The sequence below is a fragment of the Mobula hypostoma genome, chromosome 8 (genome assembly GCF_963921235.1).
Source record: "Mobula hypostoma chromosome 8, sMobHyp1.1, whole genome shotgun sequence".
NCBI lineage: Eukaryota > Metazoa > Chordata > Chondrichthyes > Myliobatiformes > Myliobatidae > Mobula > Mobula hypostoma.
Window position 1 is genome coordinate 158026054 of NC_086104.1, and position 24233 is coordinate 158050286.

At 51.5% G+C, this 24233-nt stretch overlaps 1 protein-coding gene across 2 annotated transcripts in view; it reads right to left on the minus strand.

Moving 5' to 3' along the window:
• sorbs3 (sorbin and SH3 domain containing 3) overlaps window positions 1-24233 on the minus strand; it is a 93123-nt gene that overhangs the window by 23452 nt on the left and 45438 nt on the right. For both annotated transcript variants that reach the window (XM_063057208.1, XM_063057207.1), the window contains exons 11-16: window positions 20188-20241; window positions 19372-19470; window positions 14121-14167; window positions 9094-9227; window positions 8054-8130; window positions 5698-5744 (exon numbers count right to left, since the gene is read on the minus strand). In XM_063057208.1, the coding sequence (XP_062913278.1) occupies window positions 5698-5744; window positions 8054-8130; window positions 9094-9227; window positions 14121-14167; window positions 19372-19470; window positions 20188-20241 (458 nt within the window). The remainder of the gene's footprint in view (window positions 1-5697; window positions 5745-8053; window positions 8131-9093; window positions 9228-14120; window positions 14168-19371; window positions 19471-20187; window positions 20242-24233) is intronic.

Consider the following 24233-nt stretch of genomic DNA (forward strand, 5'->3'; position numbering starts at 1 on the left):
TGTGAGGTGTGGAGTGTCAGTGTGAAGTGACAGTGAGTGGGGGGATGAAGCGGGTGGTGAGGGACTGTGGAGAGGAGTGTGTCAGTGTGGGTATGAGTTGTGGAGTGACAGTGAATGGGGGATGAAGGGGGTGGTGAGGGACTGTGGAGAGGAGTGTGTCAGTGTGGGTATGAGGTGTGGAGTGTCAGTGAGTGGGGGGATGAAGGGGGTGGTGAGGGACTGTGGAGAGGAGTGTGTCAGTGTGGGTATGAGGTGTGGAGTGTCAGTGTACAGTGACAGTGAGTGGGGGGATGAAGGGGGTGGTGAGGGACTGTGGAGAGGAGTGTGTCAGTGTGGGTATGAGGTGTGGAGTGTCAGTGTGAAGTGACAGTGAATGGGGGATGAAGTGGGTGGTGAGGGACTGTGGAGAGGAGTGTGTCAGTGTGGGTATGAGGTGTGGAGTGTCAGTGAGTGGGGGGATGAAGGGGGTGGTGAGGGACTGTGGAGAGGAGTGTGTCAGTGTGGGTATGAGGTGTGGAGTGTCAGTGTACAGTGACAGTGAGTGGGGGGATGAAGGGGGTGGTGAGGGACTGTGGAGAGGAGTGTGTCAGTGTGGGTATGAGGTGTGGAGTGTCAGTGAGTGGGGGGATGAAGGGGGTGGTGAGGGACTGTGGAGAGGAGTGTGTCAGTGTGGGTATGAGGTGTGGAGTGTCAGTGAATGGGGGGATGAAGGGGGTGGTGAGGGACTGTGGAGGGGAGTGTGTCAGTGTGGGTATGAGGTGTGGAGTGTCAGTGTGAAGTGACAGTGAATGGGGGGATGAAGGGGGTGGTGAGGGACTGTGGAGAGGAGTGTGTCAGTGTGGGTATGAGGTGTGGAGTGTCAGTGTGAAGTGACAGTGAATGGGGGATGAAGGGGGTGGTGAGGGACTGTGGAGGGGAGTGTGTCAGTGTCGGTATGAGGTGTGGAGTGTCAGTGTGAAGTGACAGTGAATGGGGGATGAAGGGGGTGGTGAGGGACTGTGGAGAGGAGTGTGTCAGTGTGGGTATGAGGTGTGGAGTGTCAGTGTACAGTGACAGTGAGTGGGGGGATGAAGGGGGTGGTGAGGGACTGTGGAGAGGATTGTGTCAGTGTGGGTATGAGGTGTGGAGTGTCAGTGTGAAGTGACAGTGAATGGGGGGATGAAGGGGGTGGTGAGGGACTGTGGAGAGGAGTGTGTCAGTGTGGGTATGAGGTGTGGAGTGTCAGTGTGAAGTGACAGTGAATGGGGGGATGAAGGGGGTGGTGAGGGACTGTGGAGAGGAGTGTGTCAGTGTGGGTATGAGGTGTGGAGTGTCAGTGTGTAGTGACAGTGAATGGGGATGAAGGGGGTGGTGAGGGACTGTGGAGAGGAGTGTGTCAGTGTGGGTATGAGGTGTGGAGTGTCAGTGTACAGTGACAGTGAGTGGGGGGATGAAGGGGGTGGTGAGGGACTGTGGAGAGGAGTGTGTCAGTGTGGGTATGAGGTGTGGAGTGTCAGTGTGAAGTGACAGTGAATGGGGGGATGAAGGGGGTGGTGAGGGACTGTGGAGAGGAGTGTGTCAGTGTGGGTATGACGTGTGAAGTGACAGTGAATGGGGGATGAAGGGGGTGGTGAGGGACTGTGGAGAGGAGTGTGTCAGTGTGGGTATGAGTTGTGGAGTGTCAGTGTGAAGTGACAGTGAATGGGGGATGAAGGGGGTGGTGAGGGACTGTGGAGAGGAGTGTGTCAGTGTGGGTATGAGGTGTGGAGTGTCAGTGTGAAGTGACAGTGAATGGGGGATGAAGGGGGTGGTGAGGGACTGTGGAGAGGAGTGTGTCAGTGTGGGTATGAGGTGTGGAGTGTCAGCGTGGAGTGACAGTGAATGGGGGGATGAAGGGGGTGGTGAGGGACTGTGGAGAGGAGTGTGTCAGTGTGGGTGTGAGGTGTGGAGTGTCAGTGTGAAGTGACAGTGAGTGGGGGGATGAAGGGGGTGGTGAGGGACTGTGGAGAGGAGTGTGTCAGTGTGGGTATGAGGTGTGGAGTGTCAGTGTAAAGTGACAGTGACTGGGGGGGTGCAGGGGGTGGTGAGGGACTGTGGAGAGGAGTGTTGCAATGTGGGTATGAGGTGTGGAGTGTCAGTGTGAAGTGACAGTGAATGGGGGGATGAAGGGGGTGGTAAGGGACTGTGGAGAGGAGTGTGTCAGTGTGGGTATGAGGTGTGGAGTGTCAGTGTACAGTGACAGTGAGTGGGGGGATGAAGGGGGTGGTGAGGGACTGTGGAGAGGAGTGTGTCAGTGTGGGTATGAGGTGTGGAGTGTCAGTGTGAAGTGACAGTGAATGGGGGGATGAAGGGGGTGGTAAGGGACTGTGGAGAGGAGTGTGTCAGTGTGGGTATGAGGTGTGGAGTGTCAGTGTACAGTGACAGTGAATGGGGGGATGAAGTGGGTGGTGAGGGACTGTGGAGAGGAGTGTGTCAGTGTGGGTGTGAGGTGTGGAGTGTCAGTGTGAAGTGACATTGAATGGGGGGATGAAGGGAGTGGTGAGGGACTGTGGAGAGGAGTGTGTCAATGTGGGTATGAGGTGTGGAGTGTCAGTGTACAGTGACAGTGAATGGGGGGGTGAAGGGGGTGGTGAGGGACTGTGGAGAGGAGTGTGTCAGTGTGGGTGTGAGGTGTGGAGTGTCAGTGTGAAGTGACAGTGAGTGGGGGGATGAAGGGGGTGGTGAGGGACTGTGGAGAGGAGTGTGTCAGTGTGGGTGTGAGGTGTGGAGTGTCAGTGTGAAGTGACAGTGAGTGGGGGGATGAAGCGGGTGGTGAGGGACTGTGGAGAGGAGTGTGTCAGTGTGGGTATGAGTTGTGGAGTGACAGTGAATGGGGGATGAAGGGGGTGGTGAGGGACTGTGGAGAGGAGTGTGTCAGTGTGGGTATGAGGTGTGGAGTGTCAGTGAGTGGGGGGATGAAGGGGGTGGTGAGGGACTGTGGAGAGGAGTGTGTCAGTGTGGGTATGAGGTGTGGAGTGTCAGTGTACAGTGACAGTGAGTGGGGGGATGAAGGGGGTGGTGAGGGACTGTGGAGAGGAGTGTGTCAGTGTGGGTATGAGGTGTGGAGTGTCAGTGTGAAGTGACAGTGAATGGGGGATGAAGTGGGTGGTGAGGGACTGTGGAGAGGAGTGTGTCAGTGTGGGTATGAGGTGTGGAGTGTCAGTGAGTGGGGGGATGAAGGGGGTGGTGAGGGACTGTGGAGAGGAGTGTGTCAGTGTGGGTATGAGGTGTGGAGTGTCAGTGTACAGTGACAGTGAGTGGGGGGATGAAGGGGGTGGTGAGGGACTGTGGAGAGGAGTGTGTCAGTGTGGGTATGAGGTGTGGAGTGTCAGTGTACAGTGACAGTGAGTGGGGGGATGAAGGGGGTGGTGAGGGACTGTGGAGAGGAGTGTGTCAGTGTGGGTATGAGGTGTGGAGTGTCAGTGAGTGGGGGGATGAAGGGGGTGGTGAGGGACTGTGGAGAGGAGTGTGTCAGTGTGGGTATGAGGTGTGGAGTGTCAGTGAATGGGGGGATGAAGGGGGTGGTGAGGGACTGTGGAGGGGAGTGTGTCAGTGTGGGTATGAGGTGTGGAGTGTCAGTGTGAAGTGACAGTGAATGGGGGGATGAAGGGGGTGGTGAGGGACTGTGGAGAGGAGTGTGTCAGTGTGGGTATGAGGTGTGGAGTGTCAGTGTGAAGTGACAGTGAATGGGGGATGAAGGGGGTGGTGAGGGACTGTGGAGGGGAGTGTGTCAGTGTCGGTATGAGGTGTGGAGTGTCAGTGTGAAGTGACAGTGAATGGGGGATGAAGGGGGTGGTGAGGGACTGTGGAGAGGAGTGTGTCAGTGTGGGTATGAGGTGTGGAGTGTCAGTGTACAGTGACAGTGAGTGGGGGGATGAAGGGGGTGGTGAGGGACTGTGGAGAGGATTGTGTCAGTGTGGGTATGAGGTGTGGAGTGTCAGTGTGAAGTGACAGTGAATGGGGGGATGAAGGGGGTGGTGAGGAACTGTGGAGAGGAGTGTGTCAGTGTGGGTATGAGGTGTGGAGTGTCAGTGTGAAGTGACAGTGAATGGGGGGATGAAGGGGGTGGTGAGGGACTGTGGAGAGGAGTGTGTCAGTGTGGGTATGAGGTGTGGAGTGTCAGTGTGTAGTGACAGTGAATGGGGATGAAGGGGGTGGTGAGGGACTGTGGAGAGGAGTGTGTCAGTGTGGGTATGAGGTGTGGAGTGTCAGTGTACAGTGACAGTGAGTGGGGGGATGAAGGGGGTGGTGAGGGACTGTGGAGAGGAGTGTGTCAGTGTGGGTATGAGGTGTGGAGTGTCAGTGTACAGTGACAGTGAATGGGGGGATGAAGGGGGTGGTGAGGGACTGTGGAGAGGAGTGTGTCAGTGTGGGTATGACGTGTGAAGTGACAGTGAATGGGGATGAAGGGGGTGGTGAGGGACTGTGGAGAGGAGTGTGTCAGTGTGGGTATGAGGTGTGGAGTGTCAGTGTGAAGTGACAGTGAATGGGGGGTGAAGGGGGTGGTGAGGGACTGTGGAGAGGAGTGTGTCAGTGTGGGTATGAGGTGTGGAGTGTCAGTGTGGAGTGACAGTGAGTGGGGGGATGAAGGGGGTGGTGAGGGACTGTGGAGAGGAGTGTGTCAGTGTGGGTATGAGGTGTGGAGTGTCAGTGAATGGGGGGATGAAGGGGGTGGTGAGGGACTGTGGAGAGGAGTGTGTCAGTGTGGGTATGAGGTGTGGAGTGTCAGTGTACAGTGACAGTGAATGGGGGATGAAGGGGGTGGTGAGGGACTGTGGAGAGGAGTGTGTCAGTGTGGGTATGAGGTGTGGAGTGTCAGTGTACAGTGACAGTGAATTGGGGATGAAGGGGGTGATGACGGACTGTGGAGAGGAGTGTGTCAGTGTGGGTATGAGTTGTGGAGTGTCAGTGTGAAGTGACAGTGAATGGGGGGATGAAGGGGGTGGTGAGGGACTGTGGAGAGGAGTGTGTCAGTGTGGGTATGAGGTGTGGAGTGTCAGTGTGAAGTGACAGTGAGTGGGGGGATGAAGGGGGTGGTGAGGGACTGTGGAGAGGAGTGTGTCAGTGTGGGTATGAGGTGTGGAGTGTCAGTGAGTGGGGGGATGAAGGGGGTGGTGAGGGACTGTGGAGAGGAGTGTGTCAGTGTGGGTATGAGGTGTGGAGTGTCAGTGTACAGTGTCAGTGAGTGGGGGGATGAAGGGGGTGGTGAGGGACTGTGGAGAGGAGTGTGTCAGTGTGGGTATGAGGTGTGGAGTGTCAGTGTACAGTGTCAGTGAGTGGGGGGATGAAGGGGGTGGTGAGGGACTGTGGAGAGGAGTGTGTCAGTGTGGGTATGAGGTGTGGAGTGTCAGTGAGTGGGGGGATGAAGGGGGTGGTGAGGGACTGTGGAGAGGAGTGTGTCAGTGTGGGTATGAGGTGTGGAGTGTCAGTGTACAGTGTCAGTGAGTGGGGGGATGAAGGGGGTGGTGAGGGACTGTGGAGAGGAGTGTGTCAGTGTGGGTATGACGTGTGGAGTGTCAGTGAGTGGGGGGATGAAGGGGGTGGTGAGGGACTGTGGAGAGGAGTGTGTCAGTGTGGGTATGAGGTGTGGAGTGTCAGTGTAAAGTGAAAGTCGCTGAGGGGCTGATATGAATGCAGTGGTCCCCACCCTCTTCTCCACACACCACCGCCTCTACTTACTTGGGAGACTGGGCTTGGAAATCAAAGATTGCCCGCGCTGCCTTCATCTGTGGGAGCAATAAGGAAATGCTTAGGAAAAAGGTTTGACTCAGGGTAACAATACAGCCTCGTAAAACCACACAGCTACATTAGAGTCAGAGTTGGACAGAATGCTAACAGGCCCTTTGGCCCATCAAGTGCATCCTGCCACACACACACACACACACACACACACACTCACACACACTCACACAGAGCAGTACATTAGCGTAATGCCTTACAGAAACAGCGACTGGGTTTCAATTGCCACTGCTGAGTGGAAGGAGTTTGTACTCTCTCCCCATGACCATGTGGGTTTTCTCAGAGTCGTCCGTTTTCCTCCCACATTCTGAAGATGTACGGGTTTGGGTTAGTGAGCTGTGATGTACTCTGTTGGTGCCAGAAGCATGGCAGCACTTGCGGGCTGCCCCCAGCACATCCTCGGACTGTGTTGGTTGTTAACACAAATGATGCATTTCACAGGATGCTTCGGTGTAAATATGACAAATAAAGTCTATCTTTCCTTAATCTCCCCCCTCCACCACGTCTCCAGAGTCTCCCACTCACCTCCACGCCAGGGGTACTTAATGGAGACTAATTAACCTAGCAACCCGCATGTCTTTGGGATGTGAGATACAAGCTTTTGACCCAAAACTTCCATTGTTCCTCCCCCCCATGGATGCTGCTCGAGCCACCGAGTTCCTGCCACATATTCCAGGGTTTGCAGCTTCCCCTGTCCCTGCACGTCATTGGAATGTGGAAAGCAGAAATCGGGGCAGCTGGAGGAAACGTAGGGGAACGTGCAAACTCCACGCAGACAGCACTGAAGCCACGTCTCTGGAGCGGTGAAACAGGGGCTGTACAGCTGCACCATTGTGACCCTGCTCTGTTCTGTCATGCACTCCTGGGAAGGGACCATATAGCAGACCTCCCTCTGCACTGTCCCAGGAAAATATACACCCAGTGCCCACTTTTATTAGGTACCTCCTGAATCTAGTAAAGTGGCCATTGAGTGTCTGTTCGTGATCTTCTGCTACTTCAAGGTTCAATGTTGTGCTCTTCTGCACACCACCGTTGTAATTTTATTATTTGAGTTACTGTCACCTTCCTGTCAGCTTGAACCAGTCTGGCCATTCTCCTCTGATCTCTCTCATTAACAAGGTGTTTCCACCCACAGAACAACCGCTCACTGGATGTTTTTTTGTGTTTTTCCACACCATTCTCTGTAAACTCTTAGAGACTGTTCTGCATGAAATCCCAGGAGATCAGCAGTTTCTGAGATACTCAAACCACCCCATCTGGCAGCATTAATCATTCCATGGTCAAAGTCACATTTCTTCCCCATTCTGATGTTTGGTCTGATAAACAACTGAACCCCTTGACCATGTCTACATGTTTTTATACATTGAGTTGCTGCCAGATGATTGGCTGATTAGATATTTGCATTAACGAGCAGGTGTACAGGTGTTCCTAATAAAGTTGCCACTGAATGTGTACTAATGCCCGTACATACGGACGAGCGTATGGAATGCATTCGCAGGTTCCTACGGCTCTCCAGGCATCTTCTGTTGCGTAAGAAATTGGTTTGTGGCAATACCATCGTATCTGGCAGAGAATTGGGAATGGCCTTCATTGCTCTTGAGTTGTATATGTTGTTTACTGAAACTCCTCATTGTGTGACTACATTTCCAATTTGCAAACTGTTCGGATTATGAGGATCAGAACTCTGTACGTGTTTGGTCACTGCAGGCCGATTATCTGTGCACACTTTTACTGAGACTGGTTATCTTTTTAAATTCCACAGCTCTTGAAGATGTTTTCATTTCTGTAACTGACTATCCTGTTTTGAAAAATGCTTTAATTTTTTGGAGAGGATTTGTTCTGTCAGATTTCTGTAAATCTGGTCTTCAGTAACCAGGGAATCCCCAGTATCGTAGACTTGATGGGCCAAATGGCCTCATTCTGTCCTATGTCTTATGGTTTAATATTGAAGAAATGAACAATGATATAGAAAGTCCATTACCTAACGTCCCTCACCCATAGTCTCCCAGCTCTGGCAGTATCAAAGGGCCGAATGGCCTACTCCTGCACCTATTGTCTATCTAGTGGGATAGTGTAAAAGAAACTTTGCTCTCTGTGGTAATGCCAGCGACAGCTGGTAAGATTGGCAGGTTTCCTTTCACAAAGACAATGGGAACTAGTTACGGGTGTTAGCCCACAGCTCGCGGGCGTGATTCAACCCTGTCACCATTCATTAGCCTGTCTAGGTCAGGGCAACACCTCAAGGCTACATCCAGACAGAGAGATGGGCAGTAAACCTCAATGTGTCCACCATTACCTTTGATATTTCCGAGTTGCTGGATCTTTCTGAGGCACAGTCAGGACCCGTTCCATTGTGCCCTGAAGGGCAAGGACCTACACAGAGAGAGAAGAAGAGTGAGAGACACTAACTTTGCACGCATCAAACTCTGGACGAGCCATTGACTCATCTCCCACTCACACTAGAAGGAGCATGGAGAGTCAACGTATCCTGAGACGAGGATTCTCCCTCGGCCAACCTTAACACAGAGAAGCACACACACAAAATGCCCTGAATAGAAAATCCTACAAAAAGTTAGTCCATCAGGGGTTAAACCCTCTCCACCTCACATCAAGGTGAAGGTAGAGCCTGAAGACACACACTCAACTCTTCAAAACCAGCTTCTTCCCCCCTGAATGGACATTGAACCCTTGGACACCACCTCGTTATTATTTTCCTCTCTTTTTGCACTGCTTGTTTAATTTTATTTTATATACTATATATAATATATATATTATAACTTTGTTTTAAAAATTATGTATTGCAATGTACTACTGCTGCAAAACAAGTCATTACACGACATATGCCGTGATATTAAACCTGATTCTGATTATGAACTACATCCTGACCCAGATCTGGGCCGTACCCTCCAAATATCCGGACCTGCCTCTCGGTTTTTTTGCACTACCTTACTTTCCATTTTTCTATTTTCTATCTATGATTTATAATTTAAATTTTTAATATTTAATATTTGTAATCCAGGGTGCGGGAATCGCAGAATCAAATATCGCTGTGAGGATTGTATGTTCTAGTATCAATTGTTTGGCGACAATAAAGTATAAGTACATCCTGCCGAAGGGGGTTGTAGAAGCAGATACATTCGGGACATCGAAGAGATTCTTAGATAGCAACCTGGATGAAAGCAGAAGTGGAGGGCCACATAGGAGGGAATGGTTAGACTGATCTTAGAGTAGGTGAAATGGTCAGCACAGCATTGTGGGCTGAAGGGCCTGTACAGTCCTGTGCTCTAGCTGAGGTGAAGCAGGGCACCGTGGAAATCCCATTGTGCAAGAGCGTACCTTTTGAGGAAGATGGCTGATCTGTCCTATCTTCTCCTCTCTGGATATTCCTGCTGCTAGGCAACACAGCATGCTGGTGGTTGGGTCCGTGATTAACAGCTGACTTTTCCCACCCGGGAGGTGAGGTCATTGGTCTGGGGGGGAAGGTGAAGTTTACGGATTTAGATTTCTGTTGGAAGTTTATGATGCACACACTGCTCACTGCTATTGCTGACGTCCCAGTCCAAAGTTCAATGTCTGCACAATCTCTCCTCCTGGCGCCTCCAGCAAAATGGAAACCCTCGTTACTTGGAGCCAGTTCAGGGCTGTGTTGTGGGAAATTTGGCCAAAACCATTATTCTGGGACACGGATGGCGTAATGCTTTACAGCGCCGGAGATCACTGATCGGGGTTCAATCCCTCCCCCCGCTCTCAATAAGGAGTTTGTACCTTCTCTCTGTGGCCACATGAGATTCCTCCGAATGCTTCGGATCCTCCCACATTCCAAACGTGTATGGCTTAGGGCTAGTGAATTTTGGGCATGCAATGATGGCGCCGGAAAAGTGCCGGTAGTTGCAGGCTGCCCCCAGCACACCCTCAGATTGTGCTGGTCATTGACGCAAACAGCACATCTCACCCTATGTTCCGACATACAGGCGACAGGTTAAGCTAATCCTTAAGTCCAGCCCCATTCCAGAGTAATATATGGAAATCTGGGAATTCAGGGGCCACAGTAAAGGTAGCTGTGAAATGTCAGCATGACCACAGGGTACTGTGGAGTTGGGAACACCGTGCAGTCTATCAGAGAAACAGCCTCCCCTCCATGGACTCTGTCTACACGTCGCACTGCCTCAGGAAAGCAACCAACATAATCAAAGACACCTCCACCCCAAACATTCTCTCTTCTCCCCACTCCAATCAGGGAGAAAATACAGAGGCACGAAGGCATATAGTACCAGTCTCAACAATGGATTCTATCCCTCTGTTACATGACTATTGAACAGACTCCTTGCAGATCAAATAAACCACTTCTGCATGGACTGCACTGTCCAGAACACTGACAAGGTGTGGCCAAACCTGGAGCAGTGTGGAGCTGCGGTATAACTTCTGTCTGTGACAACTTAACCTCTACCTGTCCATCACCCGGGGTGGTGTGGCAATGAGCTCAATGCTGTTACGGCTGGGGGCATTCCGCAGTTCGGAGTTGTGTAAGGAGCCTCTGGACGTGGAACATTTGGGTTTTCTCCGGGTGCTCCCGTTTCCGCCTACAGTCCAAGGTCGTACCGGGTAGGTTAGCTGGTCATTGTCTTGTGATTAGGTTAGGGTTAGTCAGGGCTGTGGGGCGGCGTGACCTACTCTGTGCAGTATCGCTAAATAAAGAAATAAAAAATGAACTGAACGTGCCTGGACTCTTTTGATTTTGTGTTTTATATTCTGTGTTTGTCCCTTGTGTTTTTTTTAACGTTTGAGCAGTGTGTATTTTCTTGTGGGTGGGGGGGGGTTGATGTTTTTCTTTGAATGGTTTTCTTTGTTTTTGTGGCTGTCAGTGGGAAGATGCATCTCAGGGGTGTATACTGCATACATACTGTGATAATAAATGTACTTTTAAAAAAAACCCAAAGGGAAAGCCCTGCTTTTAGGTTGGTGGGTTGTTCCCACCTTGAGAGCCTGCGTCAGACAGGACACCTTGCTGTCCTCAAATGCGGACCAGCTACGGGAGTGTTTGTGGCTCCTGATGATCTCAGTCTGAGTGATCCCGGGATAACCTTAACTCTAAACCCCACAATACATTTAAATTCTGCTACATTACAACACATAAACAAGATTAATCCCACTTAGACCCCACACTTGTGCATCGGATGTAAGATGTGCATCATTGCTGAACAAATGTACTTGGATTTCCGTCCCACCCAGTTTCACAGGTTGAGAGAGGGAGCAGATGCCCAGACAATGAAGATGCATTCACCAGGACTACAGCTCAGCACTGAACACTATCATCCCCTTAAAGCACATCACTAAGCTCCAATACCACACATCGATACCGCCCTGAGCAACTGCTCCCCCGGTTTCCCCACCTGTACACCTCAGTCAGTCCAGATTGGCAACCACATCTCCTCAATCTCCATCACCGCAAGGCTGTGCGTTAGCCCCCTGCTCTACTCGCTTAACACCCATGACCGTGTGGCCAAGCACAGCTCCAATGCCGTGTTTCAGCCTGCTGACAACACCACTGTTGGCTGAATCAAATGTGGTGAGAAATCAGCAGAAAGGAGGGAGCTTGAAATTCTGGCCGAGTGATGCCAGCTCTCACTCAATGCCAGCAAGACCAAAGAGATGAGCAGATGACTGCAGAGGAGGGCACTGGAGGTCCACGAGCCAGTCCTCATCAGGGCATCGGAGGGGGACAGGGCCCGGTAAATTCCTAGGGTAAATTACCATAGTGCTGGAGAGAGATAGGAACAGACCAATTGGGAAAACATTTAATTGGGGTCGGGGGAAATATGATGCTATCAAGCAGGAACTTGGGAGCATAAGTTGCGAGCAGATGTTCTCAGGGAAATGCATGGCAGAAATGTGGCAAATGTTCAAGGAAAATTTGCTTGGCATCCTACATAGATATGTTCCATTGAGGCAGGGAAAAAGTACCATGGTGTACAAGTCTAGCAAGAAAAAAAGAAAAATTATGAAAGGTTCAAGAAACTTGGTACTGATAGAGTTCTAGAAAATTAGAAGTTTGCCGGGAAAGAACTTAAGAATGAAATTAGGAGAGCTAGAAGGGACCATGAGATGGCTTTGGTAAGCAGAATTAAGGAAAACTGACACACTTTAATACCGACACACCCCACGCCCCTCACTGTGACACTGACACACCCCACACTGACACACCCCTCACTGTGACACTGACACACCCCACACCCCTCACTGACACACCGACACACCCCACACCCCTCACTGACACACTGACACACCCCACACCCCTCACTGTGACACTGACACACCCCACACTGACACACCCCTCACTGTGACACTGACACACCCCACACCCCTCACTGACACACCGACACACCCCACACCCCTCACTGACACACTGACACACCCCACACCCCTCACTGTGACACTGACACACCCCACACCCCTCACTGACACACCGACACACCCCACACCCCTCACTGTGACACTGACACACCCCACACCCCTCACTGTGACACTGACACACCCCACACCCCTCACTGACACACCGACACACCCCTCACTGTGACACCGCCACACCCCACACCCCTCACTGTGACACTGACACACCCCACACCCCTCACTGACACACCAACACACCCCACACCCCTCACTGACACACTGACACACCCCACACCCCTCACTGTGACACTGACACACCCCACACTGACACACCCCTCACTGTGACACTGACACACCCCACACCCCTCACTGACACACCGACACACCCCACACCCCTCACTGACACACTGACACACCCCACACCCCTCACTGTGACACTGACACACCCCACACTGACACACCCCTCACTGTGACACTGACACACCCCACACCCCTCACTGACACACTGACACACCCCACACCCCTCACTGACACACTGACACACCCCACACCCCTCACTGTGACACTGACACACCCCACACCCCTCACTGACACACCGACACACCCCACACCCCTCACTGTGACACTGACACACCCCACACCCCTCACTGACACACCGACACACCCCACACCCCTCACTGTGACACCGCCACACCACACACCTCTCACTGACACACAGACACACCCCACACCCCTCACTGTGACACTGACACACCCCACACCCCTCACTGACACACCAACACACCCCACACCCCTCACTGACACACTGACACACCCCACACCCCTCACCCCTCACTGTGACACTGACACACCCCACACTGACACACCCCTCACTGTGACACCGACACACCCCACACCCCTCACTGACACACTGACACACCCCACACCCCTCACTGTGACACTGACACACCCCACACCCCTCACTGACACACCCCACACCCCTCACTGACACACCGACACACCCCTCACCCCTCACTGTGACACTGAAACACACCACACCCCTCACTGTGACACTGACACTACCCACACCCCTCACTGTGACACTGACATACCCCTCCCTGTGACACCGACACACCACACACCTCTCACTGACACACAGACACACCCCACACCCCTCACTGTGACACTGACACACCCCACACCCCTCACTGACACACCCCACACCCCTCACTGACACACCGACACACCCCTCACCCCTCACTGTGACACTGAAACACACCACACCCCTCACTGTGACACTGACACTACCCACACCCCTCACTGTGACACTGACATACCCCTCCCTGTGACACCGACACACCACACACCTCTCACTGACACACAGACACACCCCACACCCCTCACTGTGACACTGACACACCCCACACCCCTCACTGTAACACTGACACACCCCACACCCCTCACTGTGACACTGACACACCCCACACCCCTCACTGACACACCGACACACCCCACACCCCTCACTGTGACACCAACACACCACACACCCCTCACTGTGACGCCGACACACCCCACACCCATCACTGTGACACTGACACACCCCACACCCCTCACTGACACACTGACACACCCCACACCCCTCACTGTAACACCGACACACCCCACACCCCTCACTGACACACCGACACACCCCACACCCCTCACTGTGACACTGACACACCCCACACCCCTCACAGTCACACTGTCACACCCCACACCCCTTACAGAAACACTCTGACACATCTCACAATGTATATACACGTCGTGTTGTACAGGTTCCGGCTGTAATTCGGTGGGGGGGAACATGCAGACCAATAAATATTTCATAAGCCTGTGTCTCTGTGGCTGTCTGCGTGGACTGTGTGGCTGTGAACTCAGAGCGGAAAGTTCCTGAAGCAACACTTTGAAAAGTCTCCCGGCTCGGTGCTTACCCCCCACACCACACCTGGTCAACTCACCCGGTGCTCCGGAGCTCTCCGTCCACCTGCCGGTTCTCCGAGCTTCCCTGGGAGAGAGCAGACAGAAACGTGTCAGAAGATCACAGCCTGGAACCCAGGAGAGACAGGCTGGAATGAGTGGAATGGGGAATTCTTGGAAGCTCTCAGTTCGTGACACTGTCAGCCAGCATGTCTGTACAGGGTCCTAAGCTCCACCCTGTTTCACGTCTTCACCATCAATAAACTAATTCTACTCGCATAAGATGCAGTCACTTGCCTTCTGTTCCACAGCAGTCATACTTGTCTGTTTCACACCATTAACCCGAGAGGTCGCTCATCTAGGGTTTTTTTGTTGGAATGTGGAAAGCAGTAATTACTCAGTGTCCAATCTGTGCTCCGGGAGCTACTGATGAGGCAAAATAAAGTGAGATTTACTGGTATCTGATCTGCACTGTGCATGACCCAGTGACGCAGAGAACCATGGGGACTTGCCTCCTCACCATCAACGATATCTTCCGAAGGCAATGCCTCACAAAAGCCAGGTCCGTCAAGGGCCCTCGCCACGCACACTACTCCACTGTTTTGTCCTATTCCTGCACTACTTTTTTAAAAAATTCCTATTGTAACTTCCAGTCATTTGAATGCACTGAACTTTGTACTGCTCTTGCAAAACAAACTTCATAACATACGTCAGTGATAATAAACCTGCCTGTTCCAACCAACTCCGTATCCACTGGAAATGCAGACAGCCTTGTTAAGCGAATTGACTGATTCAGGAGCTATGTAACCTCAGGAGACCTTGCCCGTTCAGTTACCGGGCTGAGAGTGGGTGAGCCCTGTAAACCAGGCACTGACTGAGACATAGAAACATAGAAAATAGGTGCAGGAGTAGGCCATTCGGCCCTTCGAGCCTGCACCGCCATTCAGTAAGATCATGGCTGATCATCCAACTCAGAACCCTGTACCTGCCTTCCCTCCATACCCCCTGATCCCCGTAGCCAGAAGGGCCATATCTAACTCCCTCTTAAATATAGCCAATGAACTGGCCTCAACTGTTTCCTGTGGCAGAGAATTCCACAGATTCACCACTCTCTGTGTGAAGAAGTTTTTCCTAATCTCGGTCCTAAAAGGCTTCCCCTTTATCCTCAAACTGTGACCCCTCGTTCTGGACTTCCCCAACATCGGGAACAATCTTCCTACATCTAGCCTGTCCAATCCCTTTAGGATTTTATACGTTTCAATAAGATCCCCCCTCAATCTTCTAAATTCCAGAGAGTATAAACCTAGTCGATCCAGTCTTTCATCATATGAAAGTCCTGCCATCCCAGGAATCAATCTGGTGAACCTTCTTTGTACTCCCTCTATGGCAAAGATGTCTTTCCTCAGATTAGGGGACCAAAACTGCACACAGTACTCCAGGTGTGGTCTCACCAAGGCCTTGTACAACTGCAGTGGTACCTCCCTGCTCCTGTACTCGAATCCTCTTGCTATAAATGCCAGCATACCATTAGCCTTTTTCACCGCCTGCTGTACCTGCATGCCCACTTTCAATGACTGGCGTATAATGACACCCAGGTCTCGTTGCACCTCCCCTTTTCCTAATCGGCCACCATTCAGATAACAATCTGTTTTCCTGAGAGCGTGTGAGCCCTGTAAACCAGACACTGACTGAGACTGGGTGAGCCCTGTAAACCAGGCACTGACTGAGACTGGGTGAGACTGAGACTGGGTGAGACTGAGATTGGGTGAGTCTGAGACTGGGTGAGACTGAGACTGAGACTGGGTGAGCCCTGTAAACCAGGCACTGACTGAGACTGAGTGAGTCTGAGACTGGGTGAGCCCTGTAAACCAGGCACTGACTGAGACTGGGTGAGACTGAGACTGGGTGAGACTGAGACTGAGACTGGGTGAGTCTGAGACTGGGTGAGACTGAGACTGGGTGAGCCCTGTAAACCAGGCACTGACTGAGACTGGGTGAGTCTGAGACTGGGTGAGCCCTGTAAACCAGGCACTGACTGAGACTGGGTGAGACTGAGACTGGGTGAGTCTGAGACTGAGACTGGGTGAGCCCTGTAAACCAGGCACTGACTGAGACTGGGTGAGTCTGAGACTGGGTGAGACTGAGACTGGGTGAGTCTGAGACTGGGTGAGACTGAGACTGGGTGAGCAAACCAGGCACTGACTGAGACTGGGTGAGACTGAGACTGAGACTGGGTGAGTCTGAGACTGGGTGAGACTGAGACTGGGTGAGACTGAGACTGGGTGAGCCCTGTAAACCAGGCACTGACTGAGACTGGGTGAGACTGAGACTGGGTGAGTCTGAGACTGGGTGAGCCCTGTAAACCAGGCACTGACTGAGATTGGGTGAGACTGAGACTGGGTGAGTCTGAGACTGGGTGAGCCCTGTAAACCAGGCACTGACTGAGACTGGGTGAGACTGAGACTGGGTGAGTCTGAGATTGAGACTGGGTGAGACTGAGACTGGGTGAGACTGAGACTGAGACTGGGTGAGTCTGAGACTGAGACTGGGTGAGTCTGAGACTGGGTGAGACTGAGACTGGGTGAGTCTGAGACTGAGACTGGGTGAGCCCTGTAAACCAGGCACTGACTGAGACTGGGTGAGACTGAGACTGGGTGAGTCTGAGACTGGGTGAGCCCTGTAAACCAGGCACTGACTGAGACTGGGTGAGACTGAGACTGGGTGAGGCTGAGACTGGGTGAGCCCTGTAAACCAGGCACTGACTGAGACTGGGTGAGACTGAGACTGGGTGAGTCTGAGATTGAGACTGGGTGAGACTGAGACTGGGTGAGACTGAGACTGAGACTGGGTGAGACTGAGACTGAGACTGGGTGAGTCTGAGACTGAGACTGGGTGAGACTGAGACTGAGACTGGGTGAGTCTGAGACTGAGACTGGGTGAGTCTGAGACTGGGTGAGACTGAGACTGGGTGAGACTGAGACTGAGACTGGGTGAGTCTGAGACTGAGACTGGGTGAGCCCTGTAAACCAGGCACTGACTGAGACTGGGTGAGTCTGAGACTGGGTGAGCAAACCAGGCACTGAGTGAGACTGAGACTGTCCATTGGATCTGAGTGAAGAAGGTTTGGTTTGTTAGAACCTGAAGAAAAGGGGGAATGTAACAAGGAGGTACAAGAGGGGACCAAGAGCCAAATAAGAGAAAAATCGGCAAGACTTAGTGTCCATTTTTGCCAGGTTCAGCAAAGCAGAGGGGGGATGTAAACAGGCCCTTTTGGAAGAGTGCTGCCGCCCTTCGGCCCACTTAGTCTGCCAATCGGTTATTCCGCCTGCACCCAGACCATATCCTTTCCATCCATATACCTATCAAATTTCTCTTAAATGTTGAAACTGAACCCACTGGTAGCTCACTCCACATTAGCAGCACCCTCTGTCTCAGAAAGTTCCCCCTCTGGTTCCCCTTAAACAATTCACCTTTCACCCTTAACCCATGATCTCTAGCTGTAGTCTCACCCAACCTTAGTGGGAAAAGCTTGCTTGCATTTACCCTATCTATACCCGTTTTAATTTTGTATACCTCTATCAAATCTCCCCTCTTTGTCCTGCACTCCAGGGAATGAAGTCTGAACATGTTCTACTTTTCCCTATAACTCATGACACAAAAGTTGGGGGTATTATGGATAGTGTGGAGGGCTGTCAGAGGTTACAGCGGGATATTGATAGGATGCAAAACTGGCCTGAGAAGTGGCAGATGGAGTTCAACCCAGATAAGTGTGAAGTGGTTCATTTTGGTAGGTCAAATATGATAGCAGAATATAGTATTAACGATAAGACTCTTGGCAGTGTGGAGGATCAGAGGGATCTTGGGGTCCGAGTCCATAAGACATCAAAGCTGCTGCGCAGGTTGACTGTGTGGTTAAGAAAGCATATGGTGCATTGGCCTTCATCAATCAAGAGGTAATGTTGCAGCTATACAGGACCCTGGTCAGACCCACTTGGAATACTGTGCTCAGTTCTAGTCGCCTCACTACAGGAAGGATGTGGAAACCATAGAAAGGGTGCAGAGGAGATTTACAAGGATGTTGCCTGGACTGGGGAGCATGCCTTATGAGAACAGGTTGAGTGAACTTGGCCTTTTCTCCTTGGAGCGATGGAGGATGAGAGGTGACCTGATAGAGGTGTATAAGATGATGAGAAGCATTGATCGTGTGGATAGTCGGAGGCTTTTTCACAGGGCTGAAATGGCTAGCATGAGAGGGCACGGTTTTAAGGTGCTGGGGAGTAGGTACAGAGGAGATGTCAGGGGTAAGTTTTTTACTCAGAGAGTGGTGAGTGTGTGGAATGGGCTGCCGGAAATGGTGGTGGAGTGGGATATGATAGGGTCTTTTAAGAGACTCCTGGACAGGTATATGGAGTTCAGAAAAATAGAGGGCTATGGGTAACCCTAGGTAATTTCTAAAGTAAGGACATATTTGGTACAGCTTTGTGGGCTGAAGGGCCTGTATCGTGCTATAGGTTTTCTATGTTTCTATGTAACTCTAGTTCTCAAGTGCTGGCAACATCTTTGTAAATTTTCTTTGCACTCTCAATGTCCATTTCTGCTGGATTCGGCAAAGCAGAGAGTGGACTTGACTAGAAATATTAGCAAAGTAATTTCCAATCAAATTTGACATTGAGTCAGAGGAGACATTAGGGCACGACTAAAGTTCGGGTCAAAGTCCAGAGGTTAAAGGGAAGGGAGTGAGGAGGACGGGGCGGGTGGGGTGCTGGTCACTGAGCCTCGTGCTCAGGGGCAGAAGGCACCATGACAACTGAGTCATCAAACCGCCAGAATCGGAGGAGCATCGCGATCCCGGAGGTGGTAGTGGGGACACGGTTACAGCCGCGGTAACAAAGCAGTGAGCATGATACTATTACAGCTCGGGGGGGGGTCAGAGTTCAACCCTGGTGTCCTCTGTAAGGAGTCTGTACGTTCTCCCTGTGGAATGTGGGAGTGTTCCCCAGGTGCTCTGGTTTACTCTCACAGTCCAAAGACATAATAGGTTAATTGGTCATTGTAAATTGTCCTATGATTAGGCTAGGGTTAAATCGAGGGTTGTTGGGGGTTGCTGGGCAGAACAGCTCGAAGGGCTGGAAGAGGAAGGAAAAGACATGCAGGAGTTAGTAAAAAGCGGTGAGAATTTTAATTCAAGTCTTGGCTGCAACAGTCAGTGAGCAGTGAGTGGTGGGTGAGACTGGCACCTCGGCCAGGCTGACGTTTACAGAGGGTAGAGCAGAGGCAGAGACAGATACAGACCTGGGACCTGCCCTCCCTCTGTGCCAGCCGCCGCTCGATCTCCTGCAGGTCGGAATCCAACTCAGCTTCCAGCTGGTTCAGCTCTTCCTGCAAGGATGCCTGTGCCGACGGGGAGAGATATTAAAGATGAGCTTTATTTGTTACATGTACATCGAAACAGAGTGAAGACACCTCTCCCCCCACCCTCCCCTATTACGTGGGATAAACACTTCAAACTACTTTCTATAACACCGCTTGCACTGGAACTGCACGCTGCAATTTATGTATTTAAAATACATTTTATTCCATATCTGTACATGTAGTTTTATTTTTATATAACTTTATTGTTTATAATTGTTGAGTGTTGGTTTTGTTGATTGTTGCACCCTGGCCAACTCACCATAGCAAATTGCTAATGAGCTGGGTGCAGCTCTCAAGTGTCAGCACACTTCGAGCACCAACACAAGCCCACAGATTACTAACCCGAACCATCAGGGGAAGCCTCAGCACTCGGTGCAAACCCACACAGTTACGGGGAGAAGGTAGAAACCCCGTACGGGGAATGGTAAGAATTAAACCTGGCTTTGTCATAGCTTCCTGCTAATCACTACACCACTGTGACACTCGGACAGGAATGTGGGATGGTCGGGGGTTACGGCTGAGAGGAGTGGTCTTCAGCCGTGGCGCACTCAGAGTCCTGCACTCACACCTCCTACTGACGAAAGTCACCCCACAGCGCGTCCGGGGAACACGTTGCCAGGTCCCAAACTGGGCAGGGGATGAGAGGGGCGAAGCGGTGCACTGAAGACCGTTCAGAACAGTGTCCCTGGGCCTTACCTCAACAGAGAGAACCTGGATCCTGGCTGAAGAATGGCCCAATGATGAGTCCGTCTGTCAACAAGAGAAGGTAACGGTAAGTGGGGTGGGGGGGGGGACTGTTTGTCTGAGAACCAATCCCCAAGCAGAGACCACTTGCACCCAATCCCGGCACCCTATGTACTCCCCAATGTTACACCCAATCTCAGCACCCCGTGTACTGCCCAATGTTACACCCAATCCCAGCACCCTGTGTACTGCCCAATGTTACACCCAATCCCAGCACCCTGTGTACTCCCCAATGTTACACCCAATCCCGGCACCCTGTGTACTCCCCAATGTTACACCCAATCCCAGCACCCTGTGTACTGCCCAATGTTACACCCAATCCCAGCACCCTGTGTACTCCCCAATGTTACACCCAATCCCAGCACGCTGTGTACTGCCCAATGTTACACCCAATCTCGGCATCCTGTGTATTGCCCAATGTTACACCCAATCCCAGCACCCTGTGTACTCCCCAATGTTACACCCAATCTCAGCACCCCGTGTACTGCCCAATGTTACACCCAATCCCAGCACCCTGTGTACTCCCCAATGTTACACCCAATCCCAGCACCCTGTGTACTCCCCAATGTTACACCCAATCTCGGCATCCTGTGTACTGCCCAATGTTACACCCAATCCCAGCACCCTAAGTACTCCCCAATGTTACACCCAATCCCAGCACCCCGTGTACTCCCCAATGTTACACCCAATCCCAGCACCCCGTGTACTCCCCAATGTTACACCCAATCCCAGCACCCCGTGTACTCCCCAATGTTACACCCAATCCCAGCACCCCGTGTACTCCCCAATGTTACACCCAATCCCAGCACCCCGTGTACTCCCCAATGTTACACCCAATCCCAGCACCCTGTGTACTCCCCAATGTTACACCCAATCCCAGCACCCTGTATACTGCCCAATGTTACACCCAATCCCAGCACCCTGTGTACTGCCCAATGTTACACCCAATCCCAGCACCCCATGTACTGCCCAATGTTACACCCAATCCCAGCACCCTGTGTACTGCCCAATGTTACACCCAATCCCAGCACCCTGTGTACTCCCCAATGTTACACCCAATCCCAGCACCCTGTATACTGCCCATTGTTACACCCAATCTCAGCACCCCATGTACTGCCCAATGTTACACCCAATCCCAGCACCCCATGTACTGCCCAATGTTACACCCAATCTCAGCACCCCATGTACTGCCCAATGTTACACCCAATCCCAGCACCCTGTGCGCTGCCCAATGTTACACCCAATCCCAGCACCCCGTGTACTGCCCAATGTTACACCCAATCCCAGCACCCCGTGTACTGCCCAATGTTACACCCAATCCCAGCACCCCGTGTACTGCCCAATGTTACACCCAATCCCAGCACCCCGTGTACTGCCCAATGTTACACCCAATCCCAGCACCCTGTATACTGCCCAATGTTACACCCAATCCCAGCACCCTGTGTACTGCCCAATGTTACACCCAATCCCAGCACCCCGTGTACTGCCCAATGTTACACCCAATCCCAGCACCCTGTATACTGCCCAATGTTACACCCAATCTCAGCACCCTATGTACTCCCCAATGTTACACCCAATCCCAGCACCCTGTGTACTGCCCAATGTTAATCCATCTCCGGCACACTGTTGTCCATTAACCCCTCACCCCCAGCGCCTGTGGTCCTGGTGTACCTGTCCTGGGGACAATATTCACAATCAGAATCAGGTTTTATTATCAGTGATATATGTCATGAAATTTGTTGTTTTGCAGCAGCAGTACTGGTCAATACATAAATTATACTGTCAGGTACAGTAATGAGATACTTATATATTATAATATAATAATTATATGTTATTGTAATTTATGCCTCTCAAAGTCCAGCCTATATCTCTGTCGTGAGAGGTGGAAATGGTAAGGCCGGCCATAGGGTTCTAGTGAAACTGTATAGGCCAAATCTCTGTGGAGTGGATGAATTGGATTTTAGAAGCATCGATGGACTCCAGCCATGCCATCGTCTTCATATAAACATATATATATCTCTCACTAAACAGGGGAATCATCTCTTGGATTTGTAAGGACGGCCAGAGCCTTGGTCGACTGCAATTCCATGTGTTGAAAGAGCACAACATCCGACTGTCCACAGAACTGATGCTGTTGTCCTCAGAAGTCTCCCGAATGGATGTGACACCTGGACCATTTACGGAAGACACCTCAACATGCTAGAGGGATTGCATATGCATTGTTTGAGATTGAACCTTGGCATCCGTTGGCTGGACCGAGTCACAAACCTCGGGGTCCACAAGTGGTGAGGCCTTGATTGTGAAAGGACAGCTTTAGCGGACAGGCTGTGAGAGGCGTGTGAAGGAGTTCTGAATCCCCAAGCAGCTGCTATATACTGAGCTTTTACTGGGCAAGAAGAATCGAGTCAGGGCACATAAGATGTTCAAGCTAACGATGCACACACCGGGCTTGTACCGAAACAGCCGGAACATGGTGCGCAAGGCCAGAGTGGCTGGTAAGCCTTGGCTAGAGCCACTCACAACAATCTGCAGGAGAGAGGCCAAGCGGCAGATGCAGGCACACATATACACTAACTCAGACAGAGGAACCTTGACAAGTAACAATTACTGAGAGCCCTAGAGCAATACACTATGGAGAAGAGGCCCCACGGCCCAACCAGTCCGTACTGACCGAGATGCCCACCTAAGTTGGTCCCATTTCCCATAAGACCCTTCCGGCCCTTCGAGCCGCACCACCTGGCAACCCACTGGTTTAACCCTCGCCTAATCACGGGACAATGTACAATGACCAATTTACCTGGCAACCGATAGCCTTTGGACCATGGGAGAAAACCAGAGTGCCCGGCGGAAATCCCACATATTCCGCGGGGAGAACGTAGACTCCTTACAGATATTGTCAGAACTGAACTCTGCACTCCGACGCCCCGTGTTGTAAAAGTGTTGTGCTAACTATTACGCTACTGTGGGGCCACATTCTATGATTTAATTTCCTATTCCTACCTGTCTGCCCAGCCGTCAGCATCATTCTACCTGTCACTGACAGCCAGACGGTTAATTTTGCATCATCCGCCAATGACTCTATCAACCTCCCCGACATTTCAAAGTTCAAATTTATTATCAAAGTGTGTATATATCACCTGAGATACGTTTCCTTGCAGGCATTCACAGGGGTTAAAAGGAGGCAGGCACATCAGGGACATTTAAGAAACTGTTATATAGGCTCCTGGGTGATCGAAAAATGGAGGATATGTTGTGGGAGAGAGAGGGGGGGAGGGGAGGGAGGGGGAGGGGAGAGAGAGGAGGGAGGGGAGAGAGGGGGGAGAGAAAGGGGAGGGGAGAGGGGGGAGGGGAGAGGGGAGGGGGAGAGAGAGGGGGAGGGGAGAGAGAGGGGAGAGAGAGGAGGAGGGGAGAGAGAGGAGGGAGGGGAGAGAAGAGGTAGAAGGGTGAGAAAGAGGGGGAGGGTGAGGGGGGAGGGGGAGAGAGATGAAGAAAGGGGAGAGGGAGAGGGAAGAGGGGAGGTGGGAGAGAGGGAATCAGAAAGACAGTGAGAGAAAGAGAAAGAAAGAATATAGAGAGGATATTACATATATACACACACAGAGAGAAATAGAGAGAGGAGATAGTCAGAGTAGATACATAGAGTGGGGAGATAGATAGAGAGAGAGAAGGAAAGAGTAGATAGGTAGTAAATTCAAAGTAAGTTTTCTTATCAAAGTACAGATATGTCACCATATACAACCCTGAGGTTCACCTTCCTGCAAGCATTCTGAGCAGATTATAGAATAGTAAGTGTAGCAGGATCTGTGAAAGATCAACCAGAGTGCGGAAGACGACAAACTGTGTAAAATGCAAATATAAATAAAGAACAATAAATAACAAGAACATGAGATAATGAGATAAAGAATCCTTCAAGTGAGATCATTGGTTGTGGGAACATTTTAATGATGGGTCAAGAGAGTGTATATCCCCTTATCCCCTTTTGTTCATGAGCCTGATGG